The sequence below is a fragment of the Enhydra lutris genome, unplaced genomic scaffold (genome assembly GCF_002288905.1).
Source record: "Enhydra lutris kenyoni isolate GAN:26980312 unplaced genomic scaffold, ASM228890v2 scaffoldscaffold1, whole genome shotgun sequence".
NCBI classification, from domain to species: domain Eukaryota; kingdom Metazoa; phylum Chordata; class Mammalia; order Carnivora; family Mustelidae; genus Enhydra; species Enhydra lutris.
The window spans coordinates 65,042,847-65,063,733 of NW_019154085.1; the positions used below are offsets into that span (position 1 = coordinate 65,042,847).

Genomic DNA, 20,887 nt, shown 5'->3' on the forward strand with positions numbered 1-20,887 from the left:
TCACAGAGACGAGTGAGGATGTGTATCTTCAACAAGCACCCTGGGTGATCCTTATGCTTTCAGAGAGTCACTGAGCTAAAGTGAAAATGCAGGGACTATTTGATAGTTTAAATCTGATAGCAGAGAGATGCTCTAGGACCATCTGTTCTTGTCACAGAATTTCGCCTAAAGTTAAAAGTCCCCACTGAAAGGATGTTAGGATAATAACATTTAACCATGACTTGAACTTTAATCATTACTTGAAACAATTTTTTCACTGGATTTAAAAAATACATAAAGATAGTTGGACTTTTAAGACACATTTCCCCAAAAGAAAAGCCAAAGCAATAGGTTATTATTTTCCCTCGAGTTGGAAATCCAATCCTAATGTGATACCGAAAGTATTTTTCCCTCAAGCCTTACTTCTGTGAACTCTGCCCTCAAACAAAACTGGAAAGACCAAAAAAACAAAACAAAACAAAACAAAAAACTAGAAGAGGAACAGCAATGAAATGAAGGATATATATTATTTTTTAAAACTACTATCAATTCTAAAATAATCAGAAGTCATCAGAAATTTTTGCAGCAAGTTTTCTAAAGTTTAAGAAATAAAATTCTTATTCTCTGGGCTTCCTCAAAATAACTAGGTTAGTAATGAACTAATAGGAGGAAGTCTACTACTGTCCGTAATTTACTTTGAAATGCATCAAAAATGAAGATGGACTGATGGACTGACAAAGTATAGTAATGGTAGGATCTACGTGTATGTGGGTGTTCACCGTAAAGTACTTTTAGTGTTGCTATATAATTTAAAAATTTTCATAGTAAAATGTTGGGGGGAAATGTGTAAGAAGAACAAACAACCTATATTCTTTAACCAGCCAGAGGACCTGGGTTTACACCAAATGATCTCTTGTAAAGAATCCTTCAGGCTGACTGAACCCAGATCTGAAGTAAGGTTTGAGATGCAACCAAAACCCACGTTAGCACTTACAGAATATTCTACCTCTAGTCAAAAGACTACTTTAAACTGAAAAACCTTAATGGCATTTACTAGAGATGAAAACTTCTCTTTCTCCTAGGGAGGTCCCCCTCTCCTGCCCTGCTTCCTTATTCCTGGGCTATCATCAGAATGGAGAGCTAGTTAACTGGGGGCTGGATCCCCAAGGACCCTGTGCAACCTCACTCCGCAGGTACATTACCCTGCTGGTAATGAAGGGACCAGCCTCTAGCTCTCACCAGTACACAAGCTATACAGGGGATTCCTCAGGAAAACATGCAGAGATGCACAGGAGTGGTGGGGAGTGAAGTTTCCCATGCAAAACATCTTCCTTGGCAGCCAATTCCAGTCACCCAAATTTCACCATTATGGGCATACATTTTTAAATATAAAAACTTACAAGAAAACTAACATACTAGGCAAGTGTTATCACAGTGCAATATAAATTTGCTTATTGGAATTTTTTTTTGTTTGGTTTTTAAACAGTTTAAGAAGCACATTTGAGAAAATGGGGGTTTTCATAGGCGGGGAAGAGAAGAACAGATATTGGGTAAAAGAGAGGGAAAGATCCCAGAATAAAGAAAAGAAAGGGACAATGTCTGCTAATTTCCCACAGAGCTCTAATCTTCTTTTCTATTTTTAAAATTACTGTGGCTAACTAAAAGCAGCGTGTTATCCTGGATTGGAGACTGGGAACGAAATAAAGGTTATTAGTGGACAGACTAGTGAAATATGAACACAGTCTGAGGTTTAGCTGATGGTAAGATAGCATTTACGTTTCTGTTGTGACAAATGTACCAGGCTCACACAGAATGGAACAGCAGGTGAAGGGTGGATGGGAACTTCGCATTATCTTTGCCACTTTCTTCGAAATATGGAATTATTGCAAAATAGGTTTATTTTCAGAAATACAGATTTCTGATGACAAATCTAACATTTATGACAAAAAGTCAGAAAGCCAGTTACCAGAAATAAGAACATCTTTTAGAAAATGGCGGTAGGAAAGTATGGAGTCAAAGCCGTCTGTGGTGACAAAACCAAGCATAATAAATTTGGAGAAATCGTATCTTTGCCTCTATCTACAAATGGATATAAGACAAACATATATAAGAGCGGACAGGCATTTAGAAACCACGAGGTCCTCAGAAATACACTAAAAAAGCTAACGGCAGTTCTAACAATCAGGCAATAGCAATGAGTAAACGTAAGCAATAAATTTAGCTTTCACATTGTGACTAATCTCCAGTAAAATTAACTCAGCCTAAATCCACACCCAATTTATTTTCTCCTCAGAACAAAATACCAGAGTCAAGAAACAGAACGTTTTCACAATTAACTTCATCTATATTCTGTAATGAAATCCCTCAGTCTAGCTCTTATGGCCTTGGTCAACAAACCTTCCCACCTGGCTCCATGACACTTGATTAAATCAGGACAATTTCTCCAAGAGGTTTCTGAAACCTCTTCCATGGTTTTTCTTCTTCTCTCCCTCTCTTTTTTCTTTCTTGAGATTTCTGACATTTAAAACAAATTTTCAGAAATTTTGAGCACACAACTTTCCTGGACTTCAGTGTGGACTTCTGGATTCGGAGCAAGTGGTGTGGTTTTCCCAGCCAGTGGTTCCTGATCCTAGCCACGTATCAGAATCACATGGGCAGTTTCCTACAAATCCGGGTTGCCGGGACATCATCCCCAACTCCCAAATCATGATTTGAGGGCTAGTTCCAGGCATCTGCATTTTTAAAGCTTTCAGTTTTTCTGATGTGGAGCCAAGGCTGCAAACCATTTGTTTTCATGCCTAACAGGGGGGCTTCTGTAAAAAGAAGCTTCTTTAGTAGAAGCCTTAGCAAATATCTCCCTCAGTTAAAGGAAACCCAAAGAAGGTAGGAATGTAAAGATAAAGGCAATTTTACTTTTATACAGAAAATTAGGATAGAAAGCAAAACGGATTTTAAAAATTATAAAACATGTATTAATTATTTTCAGAATCTGACAAAAACAGATTCCCAAATCACTGGTCAAAAAGATCAATAATGAGGTAATAGTTGAAAGGTTTTCTATAACACAGGATGGCATACATGCTAGGAAACCCCACCTAAGGAAGCCAATCTTGCAAATATCTCTCCTGACCCCAATCTCCAAAGAGATAAGCTTCCAGAAAGCAGGCTCTCTGCTTTGCTTTTGTAGAATTCTCACAATGCCACAGTACCTAATACTCCTTCATGTAAAAAATCAGGCACAGATGAAATATTTGCTCAATTAACTTCATTATTAATACTACAGTTACACTAACAATATAGTCAGCTTTAAGTTACCACTGACTTCTACCATCCAAGTGGAATATTATAATAAATAAATGAAATGAGCATGAATTACCTATTTACTACAAACTATGAATTACTAGTAGGTTGTAGCTAATACTTTGCAAGGCTATTTCTAAAAACGTCAGGTTAGGAACACAGGAGGACCAATTTTACTACGGGTTTAGCTATGAAATCTCAAGACAAGTGGTATAACTCGGTCACTTTACAGGTTTCACTGGAAATTCTCTTGGATTTAAGAGGATCTCCAAATATGACTGAGTACCAGGCACATCTTACCAAGGCCGCTCTACCAAACATCCCACCCTGACCTCCTTCTCCAACGAATGCTGTAATACCTGGACATTCTGCCTTATATGTCCCAGGGGAGCCAAATAGCCTTTTACAAATAAGCATCTAAAACGCTCCCCCCTTTATTGGAGCCTCTTACTCTGTCTGAACGTGGAACTACCAAGTAGGGCTCCTGTCTCTGAACTTCAGCTCAATTACATAACATCTTCTGATTATTTTCCCCTCACCTCTGACCCACCCACAAATATGATACGCCTTTTCAGGCACTTGTTTAATGTCCATTTCAGTGTGTGGGTATTCATGTCACGAAGGAACGTGTACAGAGGTTCTACTAGAAGCAACGGGAGCACAAATATGAATAAAATACTAGCCCCATCTTCTAGTGGCTTCTAGTCAAGTAAATAAACTGCAATTTAAATGACAAGCATTCTTGAAAAGCTTATTAAAATGTAAACACAGGCATTTAAATCTACCATTTGGCACAGATAAGCATTTTCATCCTCAAAGAGGTTTAACGGTATAAGGTACACTGTCAGAGGCTCTGTAAATTGCCACTGCTTTTTTATTCTCAGCTTTACTGAGATACAACTGACAAACAGAAATATGAGATATTTAAGGGGTTCAGCTTTAGGTAGCACCTATTAAAAATTCAAAATCAGATTTTGTCAAATGAAGTAATCACAGTTCTTTTAATTCCTTCAGTTGCACATGTGCCCCTTGACATGCAGACACAAAATGTGAGTGGAATGCAGTTTATCATCCTAATCTCAATGCTCACCAAGAAGTTAATGGTTAAATAAACCATTTCAATCCACCCAGAGGAATACAACCCGGCAATTAAAATCAGAGGCAGATCCACACAACAACTAACATGGGAAGATTTCTAAGATAGAATACAAGTTGCAAAAACCAAAAAAACATTTTTGTGGGGTCACAATGTTGTCCACCTGAAACGAATGTAACATCATTTCAACTATACTTCAATAAAAAATAAAAAATAAGTTTATGGTATTTATAATCCCATTCACATTGTCAATAGGATATAGATTTCTTTATTTACATATTTGTATATAAATGAGCAGGAAAAAAAGTCTGGAAGAAAATACTGCAAACTTCTGTCAGACACAGGATGAGAGGGGTAACAAAATAAAAGTGGTTCTTTGAGTTTTTCTACTTAAGTCTTCCGTACGAAAAATTTTTATTAACTCTTTGTGTCCCTTTCAATAACACCTACTCTGACCAGCCCATTTAAAATTATAAAACCCCCTACCACATCCCTGTACTTCCCACCCACTATTTTTTTTCCCATTGCTTCTATTCCATTGTAACAAACCACAAATTGATTTATGGAGGCTGTTGCTTTTTGTCTATTGGCTCCCGTCAACATATAAGCACCACAGGAACGGGGATTTCATGGTTTTTTTCCTCACTGACGTATCCCCAAAACCTACTAAAACAGTGTGCATCGTGTGTGTGTGTGTGTGTGTGTGTGTGTTGCCTACTTACACATTCAACAATTCTAATTCCTCTTGTAATAGATAAATACTTTTTGCTTCAGTTGCAAAAAGTGAATTCAGGCGAGTGGCAAGTCTGGGAGCTACTTTAATTAAAAGTCCAAAGGCTAGAGGAACTACCATTGTAGCTGCTCTTAACACAGCTCAAGATACTGAGATGCCAACCTTGAAAAACAAAACAAAACAACTGGCCTGAAAAGCTATGCAAAATCGTAGGTGGGGCTAATTATTCCTAAAATGTGGCACGAGTGTTTACATTCAAAGATATGAATCCTCAAAAATAAGGCTATCTATGTGTTCCTTAATTATAAACCAGCATGGGAACAGACATACGCCTCTGGGAAATCAAAGGAGTGGAAACACAGAGAAATGCCTAAGACTTTCAAATCCCATCCAAGAAGGTCGATAGCAACGATGATTAACTGACAGCATGCTATCTGTTACACTCCCCTATCTATGCAGAAAGATATTCTTGCCAAAAAGATACTGTTAATAGCCAAATAACAGCTCAGTTATCAGAGCAAGTTCCTCTAGCACAGAGGAGGACAGTGTCACAAGAAACTTAAATCCTCAAGAGGAAAGACCCACACCCATTAGTCTGTACTAGGAAAGGCAGGGTTCGGTGGATATGTTGCAATAAAGACATCCCATAGTGAACCAATACAAATGCTTTCTGCATCATGCTGCTACTTGAATCACATTATTTTGTTCTATTTCTAAGCAGGATGGACATAGTTAGAGACACTCTAGGAAACAGATGAAAAACCTTGACTCTGCACTTCACTGTGGGTAAAACAGGAAAGTAGGCAGGGAGAGAGCAGAGTGCATGACACCCAGTTACGATCATGTGAAGCCAGTGGGTAGCCAGTGGGTGATGGGAGCTCATCACCGTGGTTTGTAACAGAGAGGGATAAATAACTTCTTTGATGAAGCTTATTATTTTATGTATAAAATGAAAAGGTTTATCCCTATGATAAACATAGGAAGAAACAGGAACTGAAGGACAGGTAACAATGGGAGGCAGGCAGACTGAAAAATCCCTAGGGAAGGCCTACTGGAGTGGCAGGAAGAATGAAGAAACCAGAGGGAGGGGAGAATGCTGGGAAGCAATGGCGTGCCCCTCCATGGGCTCTTCTCAGAAGGGTCTGCTGGCTACTGCCCCTTGTGGTGGAATGGAAGATTTACCTCACTACATCAAAATGAAATGTCTGCTAATTAAAAAAAAAAAAAAAAAAAAAGTTGGGGTGGATATCATTTGTAACCTAAAATCTTCTGTTTTCTTAATGATAATTTATCAAGGCACATATTAATTACTAGGTCTGTAAAATATTTGGAGCTATTTTAATACGCTCAAATTTTCTCTAGGAGAAGTAGCCAAGTCTTTTGAACTCTAGTCATCATTAGGCATTAGGATAATTAACCAGATGGAGGAAGTAAAGTTAATCAAAAGATGACCAGTTCTCAAAGGGAAGCTGAGGAGTGTTCCTTGCCTACTAAGCGACCCAGGAGACTGCAAAGCCAAGACCAACAGATTCAATGTCAAGTTTCCAACTATTTTATATCTGCTTTATTGTAAACTAAAAAATCTAAGAAGAGATTCTGCCTGTGTGCCTACTGTGTTTTCTAAAGGACAGTAATATGAAGAGTTGAGATCAACAGAATCCTAAGTTGAGCACCCAGTTAGCATTTATGTGCATGATTTCCTCAAACCTCAGAGCAATTTAAAAGTAGTGTGATCATGACAATCTGACAGAGGAGGAAACTGAGGCTCAAAGAGTAAAATCACCTGCCCCAATTTATAAAGCCCAGAAGTAACTCAGACAGAATCGGAACGTGCAAAGTCTACATGGTTTTCTTTTCTGCTACTCCACAAGAACAAAATTTTGAATCTCTTTCCCCAAATGGGTCACACTTTGACCCGCAAGGGGCAGTGCAGGCGGGAAGGGGGAAGCAAGGGTGAGTGGACAAAAAAAGTTTTAAATAAATAACCACCACTCACCTCTGGGTTTTCTTCTTTTAGTCTTCGTGACTGTAAAGCAATTGCAGATCCATTAATACACGCACACACAAAATGCCACAAAAATAAAACGTGCACAGCTTAGCTCACCATCATCGATGCCCCTTACCTTTTCTTGAGAAAAAGCTGCCTTCCCCTCTTCACTTTTCTCATCCATCTCGTCGTCACTCCACTCCCAGTCACCGTCCTCGGTTTTATGAAGGTGACCACTTGACCCAGGAACTCTTCTCACCTGAAGCAAAACACACCGGCCCGATTCTTCACTGGTGGAACACGAACAGAGCTCACTGGGACTGCAGCTTGGGTCACGCAGCGCATGCCTACCCCGAGTACACCCTAACTGGTTATGAATTCAGGGATGGCGATCAGTACTCAGAAAGACCACACAGCCTGCAAACTCCCATACTTGTCCTCTTTCTGAAGCTATTGTGTTCCTGAAATACATCACTACACACATGAAGAACAAAATATTTTGGACAAACACCACGCACATTAGCCATCAGGATCAAACCCATCTTTCACTTTTGCTTCGGTTAACACGTCATTAACTACTACACATTAAAGGCCATGTGGCCGGCTTCAAGATTGCCTAAGGAAATGCAAGTGAGCAACAGACTGCTGACAGAGGGAAGGCAGGGAGTCAGGCAGCTTAATGAAGCAAAGGAATCCAGGGGTGTATCAGCAATCTAAAACTTACGTTGTCAAAAAAAAAAAAAAAAAAAAGAAAAACCCTTTTTTTGCCATCCTGCTCTTTTTCAAAACCTGACATCACACTTGTTTTCCCAGGATTCTGCTCACCCTACCTGAGCAAAACAAAACAGCATCAGACGATTCTTAACACATCTTGTAACACTTTTGAGACTTGGGGGATAGCTAGAAACAGAGCAAGATAATCAGCAACCATGCCAGATCATCTAAACAGATTATACCAGTCTTCTGCAAGAATTTCAAAAATTTTTTGAACTAGGGTAGAGATGTGATTCAGGAGTATGCTTTCCAAATGCTTGGTGTGGGTGAAAAAGCAAGACTTTTTTAAAAAGTCTTTTAAAAAAGGACAGGGTGACTGAGAATGATGAGTCTCTGACCAAAGTAATTTGACTTAAAAAAAAAATGGACTCAGACATAATTAAACAAAGCAATGTAGCAGATGAACATGTGAACATAACAGCCAGGATCCACTGATTGGGAGAAACTTCAAGGGGAAAGGGACCTTGGAGACGGTCTAGTCTTACCCCCTCATTTTACAGATGAGGAAATGAAGGTCCAGAACATGACTGAAGATCACAGGGCCATAAGGACAAAGTTAAAGGAAGAAAAAGAGCCTTCAGGTTCCCATTCAAATGTGAGACTCAGGGGCGCCTGGGTAGCTCAGTCATTGAGCATCTGCCTTTGGCTCAGGTCATGATCCTAGGGTCCTGGGATCAAGCTCACATTGGAGAAGCCTGCTTCTCCCTCTCCCAGCTTGTGCTCCCTTTCTCGCTGTGTCTCTCTCTGTCAAGTAAATAAATAAAATCTTAAAAAAAAAAAAAAAAGTGGGACTTACACCATCGAATGATGACTATGAAACTGAAGTCATCTAAAAACATCCTGTGAAGACTCTGAAAGACTATAATGGGAAGAAAACACAATTTTCCATAATAGAAACTAGTTAGTTATATCGTGGGAGCTTCATTAATCCTAAAGGAAATACCACAGACCTTAAATGTAAAGTTAAGTATTTACATACACGTTCAGTTAACGTCAATTCAAAATCAACACAGGATCAGGGTTGGGTATGACTTAAAGACATTATTGCATGGAACCTGTAAAAACAAGTCTGAGCATTTGGTCTAGAAGATCTGAACCCCAACATGGAAAGTTAAAAAATAAAAAAACTGTTATTCATAACTACAAACAGTTATACTCAATTAAAAAAAAAAAGCTTCTCTCCATTCCAAAAATATGAATTCACCAAAAATATGAATTCAAAAATGAATTCACCTTTGAAGCAACCCCTTCTGTGCTTGACATAAGATTTTTTTTTTTTCCGTTTACATTTTTTGAATCATTGGAAAAGACCTAATAATAGTTAGTGATTTTAATGTGCTAATAGATGCTGGCAAAGTAGTGTAGGGAAAAAATGCTGAAATGCCTTCGAGACATTCAGAACAGACTGCTCTTTAAAACTATAAAGAAATGGACAGAGGGGCACCTGGGTGGCTCAGTGGGTTAAGCCTCTGCCTTCGGCTCAGGTCATGATCTCAGAGTCCTGGGATGGAGCCCAGCATGGGGCTCTCTGCTCAGCGGGGACCCTGCTTCCCCCTCTGCCTCAGCCTGTCGCTCTGCCTACTTGTGATCTCTCTTTCTCTCTCTCTGTCAAATCAATCAATCAATCAATCAATCAATCTTTAAAAAAAAGAAATGAATAGAGGAAGGGAAAATAATTCCTTTTCTTTTTTTTAAAGATTTATTTTAGAGAGAGAGTGCACGCAGACAAGGTACAGAGGGAGCAGAGAGAGAATCCCAAGCAGAATCCACGCTGAGCACAGAGCCCTATGTGGGGCTCGATCCCAATACCCCAAGATCATGTCTCTAGTGGAAACCCAGAGTCTGATCCTCAACCAACTGGGCCACCCAGGTGCCTAAAGAGAAGTAATTTTCTGTTGACATATACAATAAAATTATTTTCTTAGCAATACTAATCCTGATGATAGCAAAGGAAAATCTGTGTTAATGACTATATCAAAAGAGAAAACACTGTTTAATGACTACATTAAAAGAATTTAAAGCTGTGTCTATTACAAAGCATACTATTAACTAGGAAGTGAGAAAACAAGGAAAACTGTATCAGAAACAGAACTTTACTTTTTTTTTTTTTTTTAAGATTTTATTTATTTAGTTGACAGAGATTACAAGTAGGCGGAGAGGCAGGGAGGGAGAGAAGAGGAAGCAGGCTCCCCGTGGAGCAGAGAGCCCAATGTGGGGCTCGATCCCAGGACCCTGGGATCATGACCTGAGCCAAAGGCAGAGGCTTTAAACCACTGAGCCACCTCGGCGCTCCAGAACAATACCTTTACCAAAACTGCAATAAAACAAGCATGGCTGGTGAATTAGTATTCTTCAAGTACTAATACTTAAGAGAGTACACCAGGGAAATCTCTGACAATAGAGATAGTGCAGCTTCACATCCTAAAATTTCCTTTATGCCCCTTTTCCTCTGCTTACAAGATCTGCGGGTTTTGTCTCTACAGGCAGGATCCAGCCACAGACAGTAAAATGGCCACCTTCTATTTTATTTTAGAACCCTGGCTGTCTCCCTCCTAGTTTTACTTGCTGGGAGAGAGAAAGATAAAGCAACATGTCTAAGATTATAGCCTCAGGCACTGAAAGAAATGGTGGTGTGGGCCTTTAAGTAATAAATACTGAACAAATAAATGTAGAAATTAAGACAAAAACATTATAAAATCTAGGTGGCAGAAAATATTGGTATAGGAGTCACGAGAACAAGAATACGGATCTGTTAAGGACATCCTTGCCGTTTACAGAAAGGAAAAGAACTTGCAGTATAATTTGAAACCTGGGTTTCACAGTGTATTTATGTGACACTGACCTCCACTGAAAAGACCAGAAAGCAATTCCGCAAAGTGACATCCCTGAGGGGAGTTTGCAGGGACTCCGGTAAACAACTTCCACCTTTCAAAGGTCAAGCAAATAAGTCTCACATAGTTTAACAAACAGGGTTCTCATTTAGGAACTGATGAATACGCTACAAAATTAAAAAAAAAATTCAAAACAAAGATGCGTAAAGGCTTCTGTCCTTCCCCATCTCCTACCACGACAAAGATGGGGGTGATTGTTGCATCGCTCTCATTCAGCTAAACAAATTCATCACTTAGTAAAGCCAAGAAGTGGTAGCTGGGGATTTAGAAAAAGAATCGAATGCTTCTCAGAGAAAGGAGCTCAGTCATGAGCTCACAAATTCCTCAGGTCCAACAGTGAGGTTAGACAAAGTTCTGCATGCAGTAACATTTATTCCCAAGACTGGGCATAAAATACGGTTGAGCAGTTCTACTGATTTGTTATTTTCCTTCCTTTCTCAAAACCCCATCTTTATGAAAATCCATTTTAAAAAATGAACCAAAGTTTGGATTCCTACCAGAAAACAAGTCAGGTGCAGACAGACAGAGAAACAATGTGCCTCCTGAGCTACTGCTGGTTGTCAAACCAGGATGAAGCTGCCAGGAACAGGGAACAGCAGAACAAGGGGAAGTCCCTGGAGTGGTCTAGTACTCTCAGTGGTGACCCTCTCAACATGAGCTTTCGAGAAATATCCACGACCCAGGGTCTCTGCACAACATGTCACGTTGACTCCCGGCCCCCAATACCAGAAAAGGAAAAAAGGTATGAAGGATAGACAGAAGAAGACAGTCAGCAGGTAAGCCATCTAGACAGGGTGTTGAAGATGTTAGAAGTTCAAGTGTCTTTCTATAACAAAGAACAAATGTGACCCAAAGGAGTACTGGCCAAAATTTAGCAGCATTTGTCCAATCCTGCATGGCCCCTCTTTCAAAGGCACCTGCCAGCTGCTCCCACAACTACATTAATGTCTCCCTGGAGGTAGGATTTCAAAGTCTCCTCGGAATGATTTCTCCATTGGTGGGAATCCTGTGTTCCACTTCTCCACCTGTTTACAGCCTGACCACAGCCTGAACCTGAGTGATCCGGACATGGTAGAAAGCAATACCCATTAACTTTTCCCTTATCAGGCATTCTACTAACCAGAAGAATTAAAAATGTTTCTAATTAATTGCGGTTTATAAGACCTTTGAGGTGCTGCCAAGGAAACAAAAAGCCTTCCAAATTACCAAAAATAAAAAATAAAATTAGGGGCACCTGGGTGGCTCAGTCTCTTAAACACCTGCCTTTGGCTTGGGTCATGATCCCGGGGTTCTGGGATTGAGCCCCCACATGGGCTCCCTGCTCAGCAGGGAGCCTCCTTCTCCCTCTCCCTCTTTCTACCACTCTGATTACCTTCTCTCTCTCTCTCTCTGTCAAATAAATAAACGCAGTCTTTAAAAATAAATAAATAAAATTAGACTACATTTTCGGCAGGAAATATTTTACTGTCCTTCTATCTTCTACTCTGACATTACATCCTACGACCTGACAGCTCCGTCCCAAACCTACTTCCCGGCCTCACCATGCTCTCTGGCCCTTGGCCCTCCCTCGCCTCTTCCCTCAGCCCCTCCTGGCTTCACCCCATCTTATAAGGTCTGGAGCCCACAGCTGACTCTGCTTGTGCTGCACTTACCATACCCCTCGCCCCTGCCCCCTCCCTGGACAAATCACACCTGCGTGGAAATCCGAGGGGCTCAGTCCAAATACCCAGCCTTCCATCCTGAGCACATGGGAGACTAGCCATGTGCCCAGTGCCAAGAGAGATGGTGGCTGGCCATTCCTAGGCAGGGTGTCAGGACGGCCACAGCCCTGCCCCTCGAGGTGTGGCTCCTGCACCGGCAGCAGCAGCATCACGGGGGAGCTTTATTAGAAAAGCTGACTCGGGCCCCACTCCAAACCACTAAATCAGAAATCCCTTTAGCAGGAGCTTCAGGGGATTCATATGCTCCTTCAGGCTGGAGAAGCGCGGTGCTGATCGATCACTCTTGGGCTATTCCCTCTCCCCAACCCATAATACCGGCTGTTGTTTCTGTAAGTTAGTTACTGTGCTCTGAGAACTTTAAATACCTTAATGAGTTTAATCTTCAGGGTAGCCTCAGGCACTGAGAATCACTGTGCGCCCCCATTTTTCTGAGGGAAGACTGAGGTGCAGGGAGGTGAAATACCTGGCCCAGCCCATAGAGCAGGGAGAACCGGGGCCAGGACGGGAGAGCAGGAGTCTGACCCCAGCCTTCCAGGGCTGGGCTCTGCTACTGTGGCTCACAGGGGAGCCCCATCCTGCCCAGCTCCAGTCATCTCCAACAGCTCCACCTACCACCCTCAGGGCACCCAGTCCATCCAGCCTCTGTCCACCCCTCTGACACAATTCTAATCAGCTCCTTTACACCCTCCACCAACCTTTGCCTCTTTTCCTCTTGTGTGAAGGAAAAACGGATCCCCTTTCCTCTGAAAGACAACACCTCCTGCGTGCTCATTTATGTACACACTTACTCATTCCTTCAAGAAATTTCCAGCCAGGCCCTGCTCCTCTACATCCACCAGAAATACATTCAGTCTCTCCTAGACTTTCGCCCCAAAGCGGGGCAGGCTCAGATTTTGTTTCTTCCACGAGCAGTCACTCCATCCCTCTCCCCTCTTGCGCTTAACATTTTTCTGACAAGATTTTCCTGAAGATCGTCTCTACTCACTGTCTTTGCTTGCTTGGCCCATCCTCACTCTTTAATCTCAATACAAAAGATCATCTGTCCGGAGCAGGCCACCCAGACTGCCTCTCCCCAACAGGATTTCATCACTTCACCCTTGTGTACTGGAATGCTCCCCTCTGTTGGCCTAATGCTAGCTTGTCGACACGGCTGAATCCCATTCTTTTCCTTCATGCTCTCTCCAAACCTTCACCGCTTCTCCTTCTACTGTTCTCTGTCCTTCCATGTCCCGCTGTTCTTTGTTCCGTCTTGACAGCACACATGGCTGCCAGACACGGTCTCCTCAAGAGAGCACAAGGTCTCCGTGGCCTCCCCCCTCTCATCTAAGCTGATGACCTTGGAAACGTCGTCTCCCAGTCTTGTTTCCGAAATGCTCTGTGGGATACGCATGTCCGATCAATTTCTAGTGAGCCGTCTCCAACCCATTCATTAACACGTGACCCCCAGCCTCACTGGGACACTTCTCTAGGGCTGTCGACCTTCGCAAAGATCTCCACGCTGGAGCCGGCTAGCAGCGGCTGAGGAGAGTCCACTGTTAAAATCTCACAACGTTTGCAAGGCGGTTGACCTCACACTGGTCGCGTAAAATTGGCCCCAGTAGGAGTATTTATACACTGGAAATTGGAAAATTGTACAAGTTAGGCTCTGCACTCCTCCCTCACTGCCGAACTCCCTCAGTGTTTACCAGCACTCCACGGGTGGTGAGACTCACCCTATGGGAATGTTATAAATTCTGACCGAGACATTTCACATGAGCTTCGTAGTTATTCCTGGGAATAGCTATAGTTTACAATGGCAAATACCTCAATTCTATTGTACAAGCCTCTCAAATATCACCTTTAAAAATAACACACCTTTAAAATACGTGCAAACTGATTTTTACCGATCAAACATATACCAGTCCAGGCACAGCTGAGGGAGGCAATTATCTTCATGTTATTTAAACCAACACACACGGCTTGGGATAACATTTATTATGAAAAGCATCATGAGGAAACATGGTGTTCTATTCTTCTTTAATGCAAATGGAAGCGAGAAGAGTGACCCCTGAAAAATTGTGGTAGATGATGCAAAAATTGGATCTGTGATGACTGGTGTCAAGGCTGCAAGTCGAGGGACTCAATAATATTGCTTAATACAAAGTTAGAAAGGAAAACAAATGATGTATTCTCAAATAAAATTGTTTTTTATAACGTGTTATTTAACATAGTTGCATATAAGTTTTATCGGTAGATATTTTACTTCTTCTAAGTCCCTAAGTGTTCAATGTGTTCAAACTCAGCAGAACTCCTTTTTTTTCCCCCCTAATCTTTAGATTTGGAAAATAAAGATTCCCTTATTTTCAAGTTACCTTTATAATTAGGGATGTACGATAAATTCTGCAGACAAGATCAAGAATTTTACACCTGATAGCTTTTCTGCAAAATGGAATACACATCTCTGCCAGTTAAAGCATGGAATTAAGTTCTCAAACTTCTTGTAAATATTAATATGACAGTAGATCCATAATAAACATAAATGTCACTGAAAAATTATGCATTTTGTTTATAACAATTTGGAATCTTGATTATTTGATAGAATATGAGAAAAGTAAAGTGTGATAGATAGAAAAGTACTAGTCTAGTTTACCTCTGTTTGCACATTCTCACCCCAGAAGCAGAGAAATACATAGATGTATTACTTCTACTAAGCATCTCACTATAAAAATTTTCTACAGAAACTGTCTGCATGCAGCTTTCACTGGGCAGTGGTTTAATAAGGACCATACTTCCTATAAGTTGTTTCAAACACAAAGTATTTAAAATAAAATTCCATTTCAGGTTAAAATGAAAACAGCGCTTCTGAAATAACCATTCCCCCTCCCCCACCCCTTGTCATCTTGGCCAGGGGGCATAGTCATGTAAAGTTCTTAACATAATGTCTGGCACGTAACAAACACTCAAGACATGCTGTTATCACTAATAGATTTCCTCTTTCTCACAACCCAAATCTATCAAACGTTATATCCTGCAAATTCTACTTTCTCCACTGCTGTTGTGTGAGATCAGGTCCACCTTCGACACTGGTTTTTTCGCCTCTCCTGTTAAAACAAACTGCTTATCAACCTCCTGGCCACTCATCTCCTGCCTATTTTATCCTTCATAGTGCCCTACTCACACATGAGCACTCTTGCTAAAAAAATGACAAGAGTTCACGATTGCCTGTAGAAAGAGTCCCAATCCCTTAATATCCAAGTCCCTCCACACCCTAGCTCCAAAAGACCTTTCAAGACATGTTTCCCACCATAACCCTTAAGACACCCCGCAATCCAGTTATGTACAAACGACCATCTTCTCGATATGTATTATATACTTGCCCTGACCTGATCTACCCTTTGACATTCTCTACTTCTCTCCTTTCTTCTACTCCAAGGAGCTTTGGCCAATTCTCCCCAGTGGCATTTGTGCCTGCAACTTTATGCTGCCTTACTCTGTACTGCATTTAATGGATGACACACTGAACCAGCCCGAGCCTTTTTAAAAAATATCACTCATGTATTCACTCAGTCAGCAAGGTTTTATTCAATAGCTATTCTGATGGCAAGTTTGAGACAAAAGATAAGCTGAAAAAAAGTCTACACCACGGAGTAGTTCACCATCCAGAGAGGTGGACAGACATAAGCTAAGGACGTCACTAAAATGGGCATGCCCCAGGAAAGACGGGAGGCTGCGGGACTGCAGAGGAGAGGACAGCCATCTGCTGAGGGGCCGCCCCGGAGGCTGGTCAGTGAAGGACAGTAATAGCTCCCCAAACACAAAGCAGAGACACTCTTCTACCTGGAGAGAAGGTAAGAACTTACTGAGTTCCACCCACTTGGGTGATGGGGCTGGGTCACAAAGTACTGGGGTCTAGGGGTTGGGCATGAGGAAACAGCTAAGATTAAAGCAGGAAAGATTGTGTGAAGAGACCGTACGATAAGAATGGCACATACAAAGGCCTACAGAAGCCAGAAGGGAAATAGAGAGCAGACCCAGTGACGACTGGGTGGTCTGGGGAGGGCATGTCCCACCTGAAGGGAGTGCCAGGCATTAGCTGACGGTGGCTGCAGAAAGGCAGCCCTCGTGTGGCCAGATCCTCAGATTCTTCCACAGAAGTAGGTAATTTGGATTTTTATGTGAAGGCTCTTGATTTTTTATATGTTGACAAGTATGTCAAGTAAAAACAACAAAACCTCTGAGCAGCTAAAAACAATGTGTCTGTGGGATAAATGTGGCCTGTGCGTTTGCACCCTCTGTCATACAGCAAGTCAGAGTGCTTAGAATTCAGACAACGGAAAGACACAGAAGGCTTTCAAGTGGGCACAAGGAGGGAAAATGATCAAACTTGGATTCCTGAGAGCAGAGCAGGAGAGGAACCGGGGCTGGAGGGTGACAAAGGCCAGGAAAAAAACCGTATTGTTAATTGTTCCGGCTCCTACTGACAGGCAACAAATCCCCCTAAAAGGGAGTGACTTCAAGCCCAGTGGCCGCCGCCTGGCCTCCTTGACCGCCCAGACACAAGTGCTTCGGCGCCACTCTGGCAGCAATGGCGTGAGGACCGGGAGTCCCAACGAGCCCCTCCCCTGTTCCTGGCGCCCAAAAATGAAAGGTCTGTTGTTTGAGGAAGTCTGTCAGTAAGGTCTTAAAGGAAAGTGAGGACAGTGTTACTGGAAGCCAGAGGACAAGAGGATCCCGCTCACCAGTGACAGGGTTTGGCAATGTTACTGTCTACAGGAACGTGGGGAATGGAATTGTCCCTAATGAACTCAGCGATCCAGCTAAGGAGACTTCCAGGCAGCCTCCTTACAGTGACACCTGGCTTCTGCTCACGGCCTGGGATAAAATGTGAGCAGAGAGAGATGAGCTAAGGAACACATTGTTACATATAAAACTGTTTCTCATTCCCAGCCTCTCCTGATGTCAAGCAATTCTCAAATTAAGAAATGGCTTCCCAGCAAGGATCAAATCCAGGGTGTGACTGTGTGACAGTCTCTTGAGATTTCAGAAAGATCTAAGGCAGTGCCTCCTAGACACTTTCAAACAGACCTAAGGCCTTCTAAGCATCTTCTGAAAGCATACCGTATGGAAACTCTGCATTAAGTGATAAGGCTTCTGAGAACCTGACAGGGATCGTCCCTCAGCAGTTGCGGATGAAGCCCAAGGCAGACAACGTGTCTTGGGGTCTTCTTGGCTCCTGCTGTGAACGCAACAAGATTCACAGAAAACCCACAAAGTTTTTTGGGTAATTGTACTATGGAATTATTGCCAAGTTAGACTAAAAAGACAGAAAGAGTATAAAATGAAAAGGGTCTTCAGATCCCGAAAATTTATGGGCAGGAAGCAGTCTGAGAGGACTCAGCTGCAAATGCTGGCTCTTCTTATGGAAAAAAAAGGTTGACTTGAGCAGAACCAAGAGCCCAGAGAGTGGAACCAAGAGCCCCAGAGAACAGCAGAACGGGAAATGGTAATGGACGGGGCCAATAAATTCCAGTATCACCACGGGACCTGTATGTCTCTCATGCTTCCCCTTTGGGGCAGGCCTTTAAAATTCCCATTCTCCTGTTTTGTTTTGGGTGTGTGATGAGCAGATAACTGAGAACAGTACTCAAGCGCTATACCCAAGGAAACTGGTCCTGAGGAGCCTCCTTTGTTTACCAATTTAGACCAGACCCAATTTAGAGGGCCAGGTCCTTGACTTTGAGCCTGAGCCTGAGGCCATAATGGGAAGAGACTGATAGAGGGTCTTGGAAGTCCAAGAGTGTATTCTGCATGTGGGAGAGATTTGCATTACTGCCGCCAGGGGACAGAGCACAGCACAATGCTTTTTCCCAAAGATGCCCTTAACAATACCTCCCGTCCCACGTGTTCTTCCAGAATCCTCTCATTCCACTATCAAGAGATGGGAGTCCAGTGCTCTCTAATTAAATCTGAGTGGGTTTGTGCCTCCCCTGTAGCCAGCAGAACTAAGAGATGTGACTTCCAGGGCCAGGTCAGGAAAAGTGAGGTAACCTCCCTCTTGCACACTGGGGTACTTGCTGTTGATGCCTTTGGCCATTGTGTAAGCAGCCCGCGTGCCATAGGCCTCCATGCTGTCCGGGAGCCCAGCCCGGACCTGTGAAAGAAACACCTGGCTACCTGATTGCAGCTATAGGAGACCAGAACCCAGCCTGCTAAGGCTTTCCTGAAGACCTGGCCCACAGAAACTTGATAAAATGGCTGTTGTTTTAGGGTGATGTGTTACACAGCAGTAGATTATCAGAATAAGGATGGTAATAAGGTGATTTGTTCAATTTTCATTTTTGTAGACTTCATCATTTTTGAAAATTTGCAGGACATATTTGAAACCCCTTACCAAGACAGATAACAGGCTCTGCTGTACTTTGCTTCCTGATCCGTGTTTTCTGACTCTGGACATTCTGGGTTTCTGCACACTCAGATTTAAATTTATACTTAAAAATTTTTTCCATCAAACCATGTTATTACTCGTTAAAACACCAAAAAGAAAAAAGTCCTTTTCCGTTAATCTTAGATAAGTGGCTTCAGCTAAATCTTGGACCTTTTCGCCAGTAACTCACATTAACATTTTTTTTGACCTCTTGGAATTCAATGCTTATCTAGTTCTGCTAAAATTTGGCATTCCCTTTTTCTAGAACATAAAAGGACAGAATAAAGGAATGAGGATATTAAAATGTTCTGTAGGCAATTAGAAGAAGTTCTAGAGAAACAAAGACTTTAATAATTCAATAATAACAAATTCAAAACACTGGGCTAGTTCAGGGAAGGACACTTGTAGCAACTTTCTTACAATGCTTTAACATTTTCTAATGTGAAAGGAATCAAATTTGATAAATGTTGCTCTTCAGATAATGATAATGGAATTTAGTAACTTTGGACATCCAACATGAAAGGGCAATGTCTTGAAAGAGAATGTTCTGGAAGCTGGGAGGGAGCTATTCTGAGGAAGCAACACAAAACACAGAGAAGCAATTAGATTTCTTATTTTGCTTTCGTCCTATCAAACCTCCAATATGTCATTTCCCCAAGTGAGGGTGACAAAGAACAATGACAACAGCTAGGAGCCAGGAAAGTAGCATCCAATTTTGCAGCCATTGTCTTTGAGAATTAAAGCTCCTGCTGGAATGGGTGCCAAGCTGATCTGTAACTTTAGCTAATAAAGAAAACAATGGGAATGTTCTGTCCTGGTAAGACAAATAACACAGATGAGAAAATACACTTCATATAAAACCAAAGGGGGGCAAAAAGGAGAAAATAAACGTCTGGCACTGGAGGAGAGGCGAGGCTGCCCTGGAGGTGGCAAGAGGTCACAAAGTTAACTTCATTGCAGGACTGGTGGGAAGGAGAAAGGAGCCCTGTAGCTCCAGGCGGGCCACGCTGAACTGACTGCTAGGAGCAGAAGAATTCAAACAAGCAACAGAGCATCACTGGCACGGCCGGTTGTAAGTGTCCGCTTGGCTAGACTACAGCCCACCGCTACTCAATCAAATGCTAACCTGGGCACTGCTGTGAAGGCATTTAGCACAGATGATTAAAATCCATAATTGACTTTAAACAAGGGAAATTCTCTTTAATAATCGAGGTGGGCTGGATGTAATACAGGAAAAGACCTTTACAGCTGAGCTGAGGCGTCTCTGAAGAAGAAATTCCACCTGTCCAGAACAGCTTCTGCCTGGCCTGAGACCTGGGGGTTGCCCTTCCCGATGGCCTGCCCCATGGACATCTGGCATGCCTCACCTGCCCCCCAATCAGAAAAAGCAAGGTCCTCAAATGAAATCTTTTTATTTATCTCCTACTGGTTCTGTTTTTCTGGTTGAAACCTAACTCCCACACCCACTAAATGCAGCAGCCTACTGGTACTGAGAAACAAGACTAGTTAGCTGGCAGGACAGCCAAACCGTAACAGCATCCAGTGGTTTTTGGTAAGGGGATATGTCAACGTCTCCAGATGAAATAGAAGGAGTTGAACAAAAAGGACAGTAAAGTTGAAAATAACTAGGATGATATGAGCTACCAATAACTTAATACAGACTGGATTCGTACCTTGTAAAAAAACACCCAACATAAAGATTAGGGTATAGTTACTGGTTAAACAACCTTCATGTTAACTCAGAGTAACAGAATCAACACCACCATCTTGGAAATGTCCTGCCAACGACTACATCTGCACAGGGCATAACCACCCATGGAAGATACCCCAAATAGATTGAGTTTTATAGACTCAGTAACTCTTACCCAGAATGTGATACAGAGAATGTAACATTATAAGCTCATAAGATATCTGGTTTTTAAAATATGCACATTCATACAAACATTTTAGAAGAACTCAGATGTCAGTATCAAAGAGTTCCTTCATAAAAATTATTACTAACT

General features: G+C 42.0%; 1 protein-coding gene across 1 annotated transcript in view; it reads right to left on the reverse strand.

Annotated features, from left to right (window-relative positions):
* Nucleotides 1-20,887, reverse strand: part of LOC111145371 (serine/threonine kinase 39) — a 297,684-nt gene that overhangs the window by 117,764 nt on the left and 159,033 nt on the right. Inside the window, exons 11-12 of the mRNA XM_022500240.1 lie at nucleotides 7,232-7,354; nucleotides 7,105-7,134 (exon numbers count right to left, since the gene is read on the reverse strand). Of these exons, the coding sequence (XP_022355948.1) occupies nucleotides 7,105-7,134; nucleotides 7,232-7,354 (153 nt within the window). The remainder of the gene's footprint in view (nucleotides 1-7,104; nucleotides 7,135-7,231; nucleotides 7,355-20,887) is intronic.